The sequence below is a fragment of the Phaseolus vulgaris genome, chromosome 10 (assembly GCF_000499845.2).
Source record: "Phaseolus vulgaris cultivar G19833 chromosome 10, P. vulgaris v2.0, whole genome shotgun sequence".
Lineage (NCBI taxonomy): Eukaryota > Viridiplantae > Streptophyta > Magnoliopsida > Fabales > Fabaceae > Phaseolus > Phaseolus vulgaris.
Genome location: NC_023750.2, coordinates 43,954,491 through 43,968,036, shown reverse-complemented (window position 1 = coordinate 43,968,036; position 13,546 = coordinate 43,954,491). Strand labels below are relative to the sequence as shown.

At 35.4% G+C, this 13,546-nt stretch overlaps 3 protein-coding genes across 3 annotated transcripts; 1 reads left to right on the top strand and 2 right to left on the bottom strand.

Annotated features, from left to right (window-relative positions):
- Positions 1-50: 50 nt before the first annotated feature.
- LOC137819290 (photosynthetic NDH subunit of subcomplex B 1, chloroplastic) lies at positions 51-3,080 on the bottom strand. The gene is made up of 6 exons (XM_068623093.1): positions 2,490-3,080; positions 1,563-1,753; positions 1,159-1,416; positions 834-939; positions 534-619; positions 51-421 (listed from the first exon to the last, which is right to left on the bottom strand). Exons 1-6 carry the CDS (start codon positions 3,078-3,080, stop codon positions 256-258), a joined length of 1,398 nt encoding a protein of 465 aa, XP_068479194.1. The 3' UTR covers positions 51-255.
- A 345-nt stretch (positions 3,081-3,425) lies between these two features.
- Positions 3,426-8,610, top strand: LOC137819291 (uncharacterized). Its single transcript, XM_068623094.1, has 5 exons — positions 3,426-4,390; positions 7,123-7,180; positions 7,257-7,340; positions 7,567-7,708; positions 8,060-8,610. Exons 1-5 carry the CDS (start codon positions 3,904-3,906, stop codon positions 8,429-8,431), a joined length of 1,143 nt encoding a protein of 380 aa, XP_068479195.1. The 5' UTR covers positions 3,426-3,903; the 3' UTR covers positions 8,432-8,610.
- A 653-nt stretch (positions 8,611-9,263) lies between these two features.
- LOC137819292 (probable WRKY transcription factor 40) lies at positions 9,264-11,538 on the bottom strand. The gene is made up of 5 exons (XM_068623095.1): positions 11,206-11,538; positions 11,001-11,060; positions 10,499-10,837; positions 10,267-10,383; positions 9,264-10,161 (listed from the first exon to the last, which is right to left on the bottom strand). The coding sequence occupies exons 1-5, from the start codon at positions 11,278-11,280 to the stop codon at positions 9,808-9,810; spliced, it is 945 nt and encodes a 314-aa protein (XP_068479196.1). The 5' UTR covers positions 11,281-11,538; the 3' UTR covers positions 9,264-9,807.
- Between the last annotated feature and the right edge of the window lie 2,008 nt (positions 11,539-13,546).

Sequence of the window (13,546 nt, the reverse complement as noted above, 5' to 3'; positions counted from 1 at the left end):
TCATAGCGTTAAGTGGTTAACTTTAATGAATGCAACAAAGAAGAAAATGATTTATCCTCTCTTTTTTTCAGTAGTTTTATTTCTGTCTTTCACTGTTTTCTCAACCCAAATTTTTACAATTTTTTCTTTTCTGTTTTCTATCAGAACACGAACTAAACCATAATTATGTAGATATACATTTGTCTTAATTACAAAAGACAATTAATATAACCCCTTTACCAGAAGTACAGAATACTTCCCCTTTTCTCTCTTCCATTATACTAAAATTGGAGCCAAATTGAATGTTTGAACTGCTGTTTTTATGGCCTCAACATCAATATCTATCAACTTTCCAGTCTTGGATGATATAATAACGCATTTCTTCTCTTCAGCCTGCGGAACAAACTTGTTTCCCATCTCTTCAGAGCAAAACAGTCCAATACTGCACAATAAGAGGAACATTTCTATTATTTAATTAATCTGATTCTATGTTGCATGATTCCTTCAATGCTAATAAACAAAGGCATCATAATTTATTTGAATGATAAAATCACCTTGGTTTCTCGCGTGCATTTGCAAGTTGAATGGCAGCTGTGTTTGTAGCTATCACTCCAGCTGAGTCATTGATAAGTGCAGCCAACTGAACCATACAACCAAAGAGTGAAGATTCCAAAACTCATTGCTTTGTCTCTTATATTTTGCCTTTTCTTTTCTTTCCGTTTTTCTTTACTTCAAGATTCTTATTTCATAATTTATTCACTTACTGTTTCAGTGTTACATTGTCCTTTTTTTGCTATTTACTTTCTTCTTTATGTGTTTGGTGCCTGCGAAATAACTAGAAGATATTTGAGTACCTGTCCAGGGGTGGTGATGAAGATGATAGAAGCCTCTTCTCCGAAGTTTTCCTCCACATTTTCTCTTTCCTTTTCATGAGGAATGACAAAAAGTGGCGTAACATCTCTGTCACTCAAAATATTGTCAGTAACATTCATACCAGACAATGATAGAAGACAAGCAAAAAATTACATTAGAGAACTTAGTCATTGAACATCATTAAGTCTTATACATTAAGAAACAATAAGTAACACAAGTCCAAAAGATGGTCCATGGTGTTAGACTCTTTATGACATTGAGAATGATTGTAGTTCAACAAGAGTTCCATTCGGAAGCATTGCATACCTTATAACATCAGCAATTTCAGCCCACACTTCAATGGGTAGCAAGCTATCAAGATCACCCTTAGACTGCATGGAGGCCTTTGAATCTGATTTTATCCCATGAATTACAACAAATTTTCCTTTTCTTACACCTGCTTTTTGGTATTTTGCCTCCACAACCTCCTTCAGCTTCCTTGAGATTGACACCCTAAGGGGTGGCACTGTTTGTCTTGGAACATCTCGAAATGGTCTTCCCAGCCAGTCAACCATCTGATGATACCTAGTCCAGCAAACTCATTGAAAATTTTCTCAGTTGTATGCTGAAAAACTTCAATTCAGTTAAAGATTATTTTTTATTTCAAGTTTAGCCAAGGCATCAAAATCTACCTAAGTATAAGGTATTTGTGGTGTACTATATAAACTCACATATAATATCCTCCTTCCGAGAGATTTAAACTATCTGGTACAAATGTTTCAGATAAAAGTAATCCGGCTCCTGCAGCATTCACATTTGGGTAGATGTAGCTAACTAGATCTCTGGCCGTTGTCATAAACAAAAATGCTGCATGGCCGAGACCTGCCAATTTGGTGCTTAAGACCATGTCATAGTACCTATTCTGTAAGCAGAATGCAGCAACTTATGTTAGTTTTTCAAACAAATAACTTAAAGAATACCATTGGAAGAACAGAAGTAAGCAAGAACGACCAAGGCTGCTTAACCATCAAAAATACATTTTTTGCAGTCAAAAAGAGTTCTTGATGAACAGGGATATAAAAAGAGACTCATTAAAAATAAGTAAAGACTTCAAGTAAGATTTTTCATTGGAGTGAAAAATAGTGAATTTTTAAAATTCTATGAGACAATAAGAGATTCACTAAGAAACTAGTCTAGAACTGAAGTTAAGTTTTTGCATTCAAGAGGATCTTGGGAAGTAGCATGCAAAATACAGCGGAATTGTTAGATTTGGTTGCAGTATATGTACACCCAAGCCCCAGCAGGTGCAAATTTCGTTAGAATTCAATCAAGATAGCATGTTCTAAAATCTAAATCCTGTATTTGTCCATAAAATTATCACAATTTCGTGACAAAAACCAGCATGCTGTCTGATAACGTGACTTGTAATTTTATTCATAAGCAGTTTCATTTCACCCATAATCTAATCCTGAGATGATAATTAACTTGGTTCTTCTTTTTTCTATATCTGCATATGCATATAGAAAGGATAATTATTTTAGGCAATACGGATCAACCATCACTAGGGCCCATAAAAAGGTGTCCCATAGTTCTGTAGATTAAACATGAAAAGTTGTTAATTCACACACGATATTTAGAGAATATATATGGTGGCCAACCTTTAGAACTCCAATCATATCAGCATACTCAGCAGGCTCTGGAGAATCATCATCAGGGTCATAAACATTTGCCCACCTAACGTTCTTGTTCATTTCATAGGTCTGCTTCCCCCTCTCGGTAGTCACCACATCAATCTGAACACCAGGATACCTAGTCTTTATCAGCTGAATAACTGGAAAGAACAAGAGATTCTCATAAACCCCCCCTGATATCACACAGCAGCATCTCCTCACATCCCCTCTCACTTTCAATGCAAGGGACGCTATCTCCACAGAATATCCATAAGGGAACTTCAAAAAGCCATAAGGGCTGTCAGGGTTATCTGGTGGCCTAGGATCCTCCTCCTGCATCCCATTTGCAAACAAGGAACCAGTCTCCATCTCAGGGTCATCTCCATCATCAAAAGGGTCTAACCAAGGATTCTTCTTCTTAGCATTGACTTCAACATGGCATCCTCTTCTAGTTGAACAATGGAAGGGATAATCCAATGAACCCAACAGTGAAACATGGCTGGAAGGAATGGAAGGTAGGTTTCTAAGAAGAGGTGGGAAAGTTTTCGGACTCTGCAGTTTATAATAAGTTGCAGCCATTGAGCTTTTCAAAGTTGCTATAGTTTTGCCATGGTTGTACTGAACTGATGCTATATTACAAGTTATTTCATAGATTAGAATTTAGCTCTGGTTTGAATGTGTGGAAAAGCGTTGGATAAGGGGTCCCACCAATCTTCTTCTGCTGGCTGCTCTCAAAGACGACACCAATGGTTGTCGTTTTAATGTTACAAAATTACAAAAACAGCGGCAAAGGGTGCCAGTCTCCAATTTCACTCTCAGCAGCACAGTTGAATTAACAATTAAGAATCCGACAAAAGTGTCCGGCTGTCGAAAATTTCTCTTTCCTACGTGTCACTCCCTGAATGGTGACCCTTCAACTTTCCTCTCCCCTTCGTCTCTTTCTCTCACACAACACGCTCCTTTTGATTCGTTGCTTTCACCACCAACTTACCATCAGAAATTTCCATTCACAAAAAAAAAAAATTTCTCCCACCCATTAACTTTCTCTCACTCTTGCTTTTCTCCGCAACTTTCTCAGCACTCTACACTCCCATTTCAGCTTCCATGACTGAACCACACAAACATTCAATCTAAAGCTTCTACCTTTTTCAGTAAGAGAGAGCGAGTAGTTACCAGCACGAAGCAGCTGAAAGAGTTCTTCTCACACTCCCTTTAGGGTTTGGTTTTGTTTTGCATTTGAAATTCAAATCCCACTACTCAAATTTCAAAATCCCAAGCCTTTACTCGTAAAAAACAAATAGCTTTTTTATTCTCTTTGAGAAAGTTTAAATTTTGAATTTCGAATTCGGCATTGACCTGAGAGTGAGTTCGAGAAGAAGGTTTTTTGAGTGCAGGGTTTGCAATGTCGGGCCCACCCAGAGTCCGATCCATGAACGTCGCGGTCGCCGACCCCGACGCGCGTCCGGTGCTCGTTCCGGCAGGCAACAAGGTCCGAGCCGCCGTCGACGTACGCAAGCCGGTGAAGAAATCGACGCCGGAAGCAGAGAAGAAGCCGGTGGCGCATTCAAATGCGCCACCGCAATGCATCTCCGTTCCTCCGCCGTTTATTTTGCGGCGGCAGGAGCGTCACCAGGCCGTGCTGAAAAATCTGTCTTCGATGAACGCTTCGTACTCCTCCGACGCGTCGTCGACGGATTCCTCCACTCATAGTAGCGGCGCGTCGTCAAGTGGGAAGGTGGCTCGTCGGGTTAGTGTGCAGTTGAGGAAGAAGCAGTGTGGTCCCAAGACGGATAAGGTGAGTATTGACAATGTGGGTGGTTCTGATGATGCCGATTTGAGTGATAGCTTGGAGGGCAAGAAACGGTGTGCTTGGGTTACACCAAATACAGGTATCTTTGTTCCTTATTTGTTTGATCTATTGTTGGGTCTGACATTGCTAGTATGGATTTTGAGGCGTGAGTGTGAATTTGGAAACGATGGATTTGTGTTCATGTTTGCTGTGTATTCCCCTTTGTATGAGTGTGGAGAATGAAGAGAAAGATGTTACAAAAGCTGCATTTGCTTGTAAACTTGTAATTGACTGCATTGTGCAAAGTGAGAGATTTCAGGATAGGAAAGTAAGCACGTTGTTTTTAGGAATATTCCTGTGTTTAAGCTTTAGTAAGCCTCCTTGTCATTTAGCAGTTTAGTTAGTTAACTAGTCATTTGACTCGGAAATAATGCACGATTTTGTCCTTTTATGTGTATGTATGACTGCTTGCATGTGTCAATGTCAAGAACATTGCTAATTTTGATAGGTTGGAAGCCTGATATGCTTAGATTTTATTCCATGTATGAGTGAAGTGCATAATGAAACAGTATAGTACTAACTATTGTTTCATCTCTGTTATTTACTATGATCTCTTGATTAGATTTCTGCATTCTCTGCTGTTCATTTTTAATCAAACATTATGAACAGGTGTCCTAAAATCTCTGGGGTATTTTATTTATATAAAGCAATTCATAATTTTAGCATTAATATGCACTTATTGAAATTCTCAACCTCACAAAACTAGTTTGTAAGATAAGATTTGCATTCACTTATGTACTTATGACTTTGTCATATCTCTAGTTGATATGAGATCTTTCAGACAACCCCTCACCCTGAGAACTGAACATCTCGAGCATGAGATTAAATATTTGTGTGTGATCCAATAGGTTCAATAAACCTTGATAAAATAGACTTTGATACCATAATAGAAAGTAGATTTTTAATCTAACTTAACCTCACAAAACTGGCTGGTAAGGTGAAATTTACACCCAATTATATACTTATAGTTTAACTATATCTCTAGTTGATATAGGATATCCAACAATTTTCTTGACAAAGGAAACAAGTGTTACTCACGTAGATTCCCTTAAAATTTTCATATACACTTAAATTTAAAATCATTATATAGCAGTAGATTTCTTATCTGTAAAACTATAAGTATATCTGGTAAATCTATGAACAATTTCTGTTCACGCACAGTTGTCAATATGAAGATACTTTAATAAGTGACATGGCTTACCATAGTGGTGAAGAGTTAAAGTTTGCAATTTGTTAGAATTGGGGTTTCTTCTTGTATAACTCAGGTTATGGGTACTCGGACTTATCCATGACTCTTGTGTCTTTCTCTTGAACACCTCAAGGAAACTTTGGATACTCCAAAATCCTAGCTTCATTTTTAGAATTTTTGGTAATTTCTTTTTGTACCAATACAAATGAGAATACCGTACTAAAATCTAAATAAATCAAAACATTTTTTAACGTCAACAGTAATATTTGCACAATTTAAAACATCAATTTTCTCTTTTGATTTAAGATTTGTGTTTTATATTAATTTAATACTATTTTTACATATTGTATTATAACCTTGTCACGTCGTTTAATTGTGTTAATTTGTTGTATATGTCCTATTGTATTAGTGCTTGCTAGGTATATGGAAATCAGCCGTTTGGAAGTTAGCCTAGTTAACTCAAATCATGTTGCTACAGATTATCTCCCTGAACTCTGGTCGACCCTCCTACATTCTTTCAATGTCTCGCGGATTGCATGCTAACTTTGAAGTACAAACACTCCATTTTGGTGCTATATATGCATGTCAGACAAGTGTTTATTACGGACACTTGTATGACAGATTGGCTTCTCATCTAACACGCATCTCCTAAGTTTCCAATTTAAAAGTTGTTTTTTTCAACTCAGATCCCGCATGGGCATATTGTCTTCAAATTTATAAATTATTTATTTTATTTGTGCATATATAGTTTTACCATGAAAAGTTTGTTTAGGATTTTTTTTGCATAATGTCAGACTTGAATATGATATATGAAGTTAGTATATAGACTATAGAGAGATTGAATCTAGTGACAATGTGAGAGGTAAGAATTAATATTTGATTTTATAACCATGTATGGATGATTGAGATTGTTTTACTTAGAAATAATCTTGACCATCCATTTATGGTTGTATGGTCAGGAATTGCTTTTTCTCGTTAAGAGCATCCCACCTAATATACTCCTTATGTGTGTGTCATACTTGTGTCCTCCAATTTTTAGCATTTGATGTACCCGTGTAATGCTTCAGGTCAGTTGTCAGTGTTTGTGTTTCATAGCATGAAAAGGTTTTCCTTCCCTTACCTTCTCCCTTGTAGTTTTTGGAATTTAGCCCCTGTCCTTACCACTAAAGTCTGAGGCTGTTTAAATTGTTTATTTTGTTGCACTGGAGTAGACAGTAGTTACTACTATTGCTCTTTTTTCCTGTCAATTTGGTAAAATCAAGTCGGTTAGATGTACTCTAGTGCCTGTTAGCATCACTAAAATTCAGTCATTCTTCAAGACTTCAACTTCGGACACTGAGGTGAAAATTTCGCACATGACATATTTCTATGAAATGGCTTTACATTATATACTACTAGTGCTTCTGAATTTCACTGAGTGCATATACCTTATTTTTCTTGATTGATATTCCAACTGTGACAGCCTAGAGTGGAAGGATAAATAGAATGTTTGAATTTTAAATAGGAATAAAAGGGTACAGTAACATATAATTGCAAATTTATTTTTTTATTTTTTATTTCTAACTAGTTGTGTTTTGTTTCAGAGCCATGCTATGCTGCTTTTCATGACAACGAGTGGGGAGTTCCTGTTCATGACGACAGGTACGTGGGTTTGCTTCGTTGAGGGTAGAGTCTTCGTTGAGGGTACTGTCTCAATGCTGAAATTCGGTTTTTGCAGGAAACTGTTTGAGGTGCTCAGCTTCTCTGGAGCCTTGGCTGAGCTTACATGGCCTACTATTCTTAACAAAAGGCAGCTATTTCGGTATATGTTGTTCTTTTAAATATATTTTCTGGATTTAAATATGTTATTGGCATATTAGAGACATACACATCTGAAAAGGTTGCTCATTAAATAATTGCCTCGTTATATTTCCTTTCTGTGCTTCGTTTTGTTTTTTATTGATTCAGAAGATCTTTTGTGTGGAATATACACAAAATGTTTGGCATGTAGTTTTGGATTAACTGTTCTAGTGTATTCATGAACACAGGGAAGTCTTTTTGGATTTTGATCCTAGTGCTGTTTCTAGAATGAATGAGAAAAAAATAGCTGCACCAGGAAGTCCTGCAAACTCATTGCTATCAGAACTCAGGTTGCGATCAATAATTGAAAATGCACGTCAGATGTGTAAGGTAAACCTCTCTCTATCTGATATTTTTATTCTAAAACTTTCAATTTTAATTTTCTTATAATTTTTTCTGAATCAAAAGGCTCTTGCTGAAGTGAAGCAACTCATACACTTACCTTACTTTTCAAACTTTTCTGCTACCTACCTTGGAAAATTTTAAGAACAAACCTGCTTCCTGACCCACAGACGAATATTATGAAAAGAAGACTTTGGGAAGAAGAAAGACAAATTCTCAAATCAACTTGTTTTAAGGGGCGGTGGTATCATGATTTTTTTTAGTTTATAAGAGTCAAACATTGAGGGCATTACTTATTTTCTCTTTTTAAGCACATCTTTTTTTTCCATTGCTACACAGGTAATTGAAGAGTTTGGATCTTTCAATACATTTATTTGGAACTTTGTTAACCACAAGCCTATAGTCAACCAGTTCAGGTACCCACGCCAAGTACCTGTGAAATCTCCAAAAGCTGAAGTCATAAGTAAAGACCTTATAAGGAGAGGTTTCAGGAGTGTTGGACCAACAGTAATCTATACTTTCATGCAAGTTGCTGGCCTAACAAATGACCACCTTATGAGTTGCTTCAGATTCAAGGAGTGTGCCTCCAATGCAGAAGCAATGGCCAACGAAAGCTCCCTCAACTCTAAGGTCAAAGAGAAGGCAAACGAGGAGCCAACTGAGGTGGGTCTGTTGCTGGCTGTGAACAAAATGAATTTCACCTCTAAGTAGTACTACAATGGCTTTGAGTAAAAAGATCACATGGTGGTTAATCAAGTAGTTGTAAGGGGAGATGAGTAGATTGTGGAGTGTACAAAATCGATACATATGTGAATGAAATAGCCAGAAGACAGTTAGTTGCATTGTATTTGAAGAGAAAAATGAGTAAATGACCTTTGGCATTTCTTCAAGTTCTTGTGTATTAAAGATATATTAAGTAGCCATAGTTGCAATTGTCTTCACTTTCCCTTTATTTTATTTTGTGGCCATGAATAGTTCCTTTTAGGTCTTTATCCTATGATTGGGACCAGACCAAGCATGCCCCTTGAGAATTTTTCTTCACTTTGGCACTTTGCTTTCTAAGTCTTCGCCGTCTTACCGTCAACTATGCTCTGCATTACCTACTTGGTCAGTGGTCATCAAGGAACAGTGCTGGACTTTTCTAACTAATGTTTGAACACTTCAGGATTACCTAATTTCAGGAAATCAGAGTTAAAATATTGCCTTGGTAAGCTCATGATTTCACTAGGAAGTCTCAAAATCACATTTGAAATCCTTGTAACCCAAAATGATTCTTTACCATATTTTATTCAAATTTGAAACCCTCAACAGTTCATCGTAAAGGGTGATTTTTGCTTACACTATTGTTTGAGTGGCAATTTGCTTTCAATAAACAATCATTCTAATTTGTATAACGCGCATGGACTGCTTGAAATTATATTTCAATGACCTTTATAGAAAACTAGACACTGTTATGAGAATTATATGATCAATTTAAATGAGTCCAAAACTGAATCAATTTCAAACTCAATTATTAGGAACCACTACTAAAAAAATTCAATCATAGTCCAAAACTCTAATCATGCAGATTTTCTTTTTTCTTTCTTCCATGTTTTGAGTTACAAACTATCACTTACAATACTTGATCAAGGTATAAGATAATTTCTCGAAATAAAATTCTAAAACTAGTACTAGGATCCTGAGTCTGTACAGTTAAACATGGAGTTATAGGCTTGCCAGACAATGAGTGGTGGAAGAATAAGGAGTAGAAATTCAAAACCCGTAAAGATGCAGTGTATGAAATATCTCTGATAAAGTTTACTACAACCTACTCCGAGGTATCCTAGATATATTGTCCAAAAAAGGCTTGCTAAATCTTTACCATCATGATGAGGCAGATGGGTGGTGCAGAACTTGATTTTCTGTTGTTCAATCAGCTCAACATGGTATCCTTAGCAGAACTTTTTTCCACTTGAAAGATCAAAGATGTGCCAGCCTTCCATGTTGTATTTACATAGAGAGATCCTATGCTCTGAAGAATGATCTCTATTTTCTGGAATATACTTAAACGTTTGACACTAAATTAGCAACATCAACCAAATTTCCATTTAATAATTGTGCAACAATCTTCCTGAGATGGCAGCAACAAGTGCTGCTCTGAAATTAGGATCCGTGGTCAAAGAAGTTGCCATCTGTTCCACCAAAACCTGCTTTACTTTAGGTGAATCTACTTTAGTTCTTGTGCTCTTGAAATTGTTGTTGCTACCCTTAGATTTAGTCAAGTCAAGGGTAACAAGTGTTGGAGTTGCAGTGCTGAGAGATGCGGAACAAGGCACTGAAGCAAGGGTCACACTACGGCCAGAACCTGATGTTGCCTCCATTTGGGAAGAAGCTTGGGGATGATTGTGCTCTCCTTCATAAGTAGCCACCAGAACAGATTGATCATCCACACTTCTTTGCACCTGAATAACCAGAAAAAGAAGAAGAAGAATAAGCAAAAGCAACTTAGCTTAAGATCCAGTACCCTACTACTACCATGTGAATAACCAGATCCTACTTATATTTACCTTCTTTTTGACAGGGCAGCTTGGAGCAAAAGAGCATTTGAAATATGCTCTTGGACAAGGGTTATCTCTGGTCACCTTTTGCCCATATTTCCTCCACTGGTATCCATCTTTCACAATCTGAAACCACATACAATGAAAAACCTGTCAAACAGTTACTCCTAAATATTCTATGCTATTTGCTATGCCTAATAACCCAATAGTGAGTGAATGGGGAGAGTGTAGAAAGTCTTACAAGGGTAGTGTCAGAAGCTTCGGTTCTGACATAAACTCTCGAAATTTTTGGTTTGATGGTTTCTTCCCTCGGTTTCTTGCAAGATTCTTCATCAGTGGAGCTGCTCTCGGAGTTTCCATTGTTAGTCCCCATAACACAAATACTATTGTTGTTGTTGCTGCTTTCAGACTTCCTTTTCTTTGATGTTGGGCTGGTCTCTTTTTCACCATTTTTCTTCGTATATTCCATCAAATGGCTTCGCAAAGTGTTGTAGTTCTCACACACCACAGAGAGCATTTCACCCAACTTCTTGTTTTCTGCTGTCACCCGCTTCAGTTCCTCCTCCAACTCATTAGTACACTGAAATGTTGCCAATAGCATTATCCATGTTAGAATCATTCATAGAATTTGATCCTGAAGACCATTCCTTGTCTCAGGGAACATCATCAAACAAATAACAAACTATTCTAAAATAGGATCTTGAAGGAAGTTAAGAAAGAAACAATTAAGTGGCTGAACTAACCTCTTCTTCCACGTTAAACTTGGGCATTCCCAACGAGAAAAGCTTGCTTTCTACCTCCTTCTGAAATCAACACACGACAATGAATGAGCTACTTCCATATATATATATCAAACTACAATATTCTGAATGAAAGCTTTTCCCATAAGAGCTTCTTCACAAGAAGAATGGCATATATTATTCGATCTTTATTTTTATATATACTCACGGGAACATCTTCATGAACTCTGCGTGGATTAATGTTGAGATCCAAGGAAGTGTTAATCCATGATGAACAATCCATCTGCAACAAAACTCAAACAAGTAGCAAAGCTGTTGCTCAAATCTAAACCAACCCAACTGGTTTTTTTTCTTTGTTTCTAGTTTAGTGTATTGGAAGGAGATGAATGGCTAAAGTTTCAGAAGGTGGAAGGAAGAAGAAGCATATATATAGAGTAGGTAGCGCAGGCAGCACTATAGGAACTCAAGTTGAAGAAGGAAACTGAGTGGAAACAGACACATGCGAAATAAAAGCCACTTGCTTATTTAAAGATCTGGCCCCAACATTAATTAACCATGAAGCTGTTCTGTTCCTGTTTTTTTTTCTTTTCTTTGTTTTGTTTCTAATTTTAACTCAAAGTGATAAGTACTAGAAGTCCAAAAGAGACTATGAAGCTCTGTACGTCATGAGTTGAACACGTATAATATATCGACACTCATAAAATACGTATCGATGAAGTGTTTAATTTTAAAAATATTTAATAAATTTTTGACAATTCTAATACAATTCTAGCACATCTCTTCAATAATCATGATAAATATTTTTCTTTTTCAATAGACATACTTATCAGTTTTCGTGTCAGTATTTATTACCTTTTAACACTCTTATGCAGATAAGAGATAAGTACTAGAAGTCCAAAAAAACTATAAAGCTCGATACTTCATGAGTTGAACACACGTATCATATATCGACTCGTAAAATACGTATTAATTTTTGTCTCAGTGTTTATTATCTCTTATGCAGATAAGAGATAAGATCTGTGGATCCATTTTTAAATTAAAATATTATATATGCTCTGAGGTGAATTCTTCATAAGGAAATTTGATTTCCAAGTCAAACCAAACCTCTTCATTAAATCAATTCTTAATAAATTGTGGGTTCAATGGGCCAATGTGTCGCCTGAACTTGATTAAGATCTTTGCTATGCATTTATTTTCAATTTCTTACAGTTACCTATGTACTCTATTTATTTTTTAATAAGATCATATAATGGTTATTTATGTTTTTTTTAATTCTTCTGTCAACTCACTCTTGACCCACAAGTTTGGAAGAATATTAAAGAAGTTGATGAATAAATTAGAGACAAAAAAAATAACGATAATTTAGGTCTATTGATAGTAAAAATAAAATAACAAAATATTTTAAAAAGATCTTTTGGATATTCAATATAAAAAATTAATTAAAATTATGTAAATTTATAAGTTGACCCTAAATTATATAAATGAAAAACTTAATTTTCATAGTATAGAAAAATGAAAAATTGAAAAGATAAGTGTGTTGACCGAAGGCAAGTGCTTTGTTGTTTTGAAGTTGTGGGGGTTCTCTGCATGTGGCCCCTTCTTTCTCTGTTTTCACTTTAGCTATTTCAAACATTTTCCACGTTCCATCTATTATAACCTATTTTCTAAGGCCACACTTCAATTATTTATTTACTTTCTATAAGGTCAAGAGGCACTTTTCTCACTTATTATATTATATTCGGACATCTTTCTTAAATAGTGTATTTGTATCGGACACACGTATCAAATATCGATGTAAGTAAGATACTCGTATCAGACATCGATATAAGTAGGACACTCATATAACACACGTATCGATGAAGTTTCTAATTCAAAAAATAATTGTTGAATTTCTAATAATTCTATCACGATTTTGACACAATTTAAAAAATAAAAAATACACTAATTTTCTAAAAATTTAAATTTATTATATAGGTTTTTATTATGATTACAAAAATAAGAAATAAATCCTTTTGAACCAGTCATGAGAAACATCTTTCTATCTTTTTACTAAAAGATTGAAACATACTTTTATATATAAATTTTTATTTATCAATTTATATAATTTATAATTATATAATATATAGATTCGTATTCATATTTTAGAGATCATGTATATCTATGTATCAGTGTGTGGTGAAAGTAATTAAATGGAGAAGGTGTAAAAAGTAGAAACATCATCGTCAAATAAAAAAGTGCTTTTACTTTTTGGTAGAAATTAGTTTGTAAATAAGGTTATATTTGACCTTTCACTAATTAATGTGACAATTCAGTCACAACGATGCACCAAGTCATGTTTTGGGTGCGGTCTTTCTTAATCAAGTCCTCCACTTTCTAAAGAATACTTTAGAAAAAGGTAACCCTAAAAAAATTATTAACAACTTTAAACATGTTTAAATTAACAAAAACAATTCAGTGACAGTATTAGGTAATAATATTAATATATAACTAATTTTAATTTTTTTTAGATTTAATCTGCCTCTGTACATATATATATTAGAATATAATTT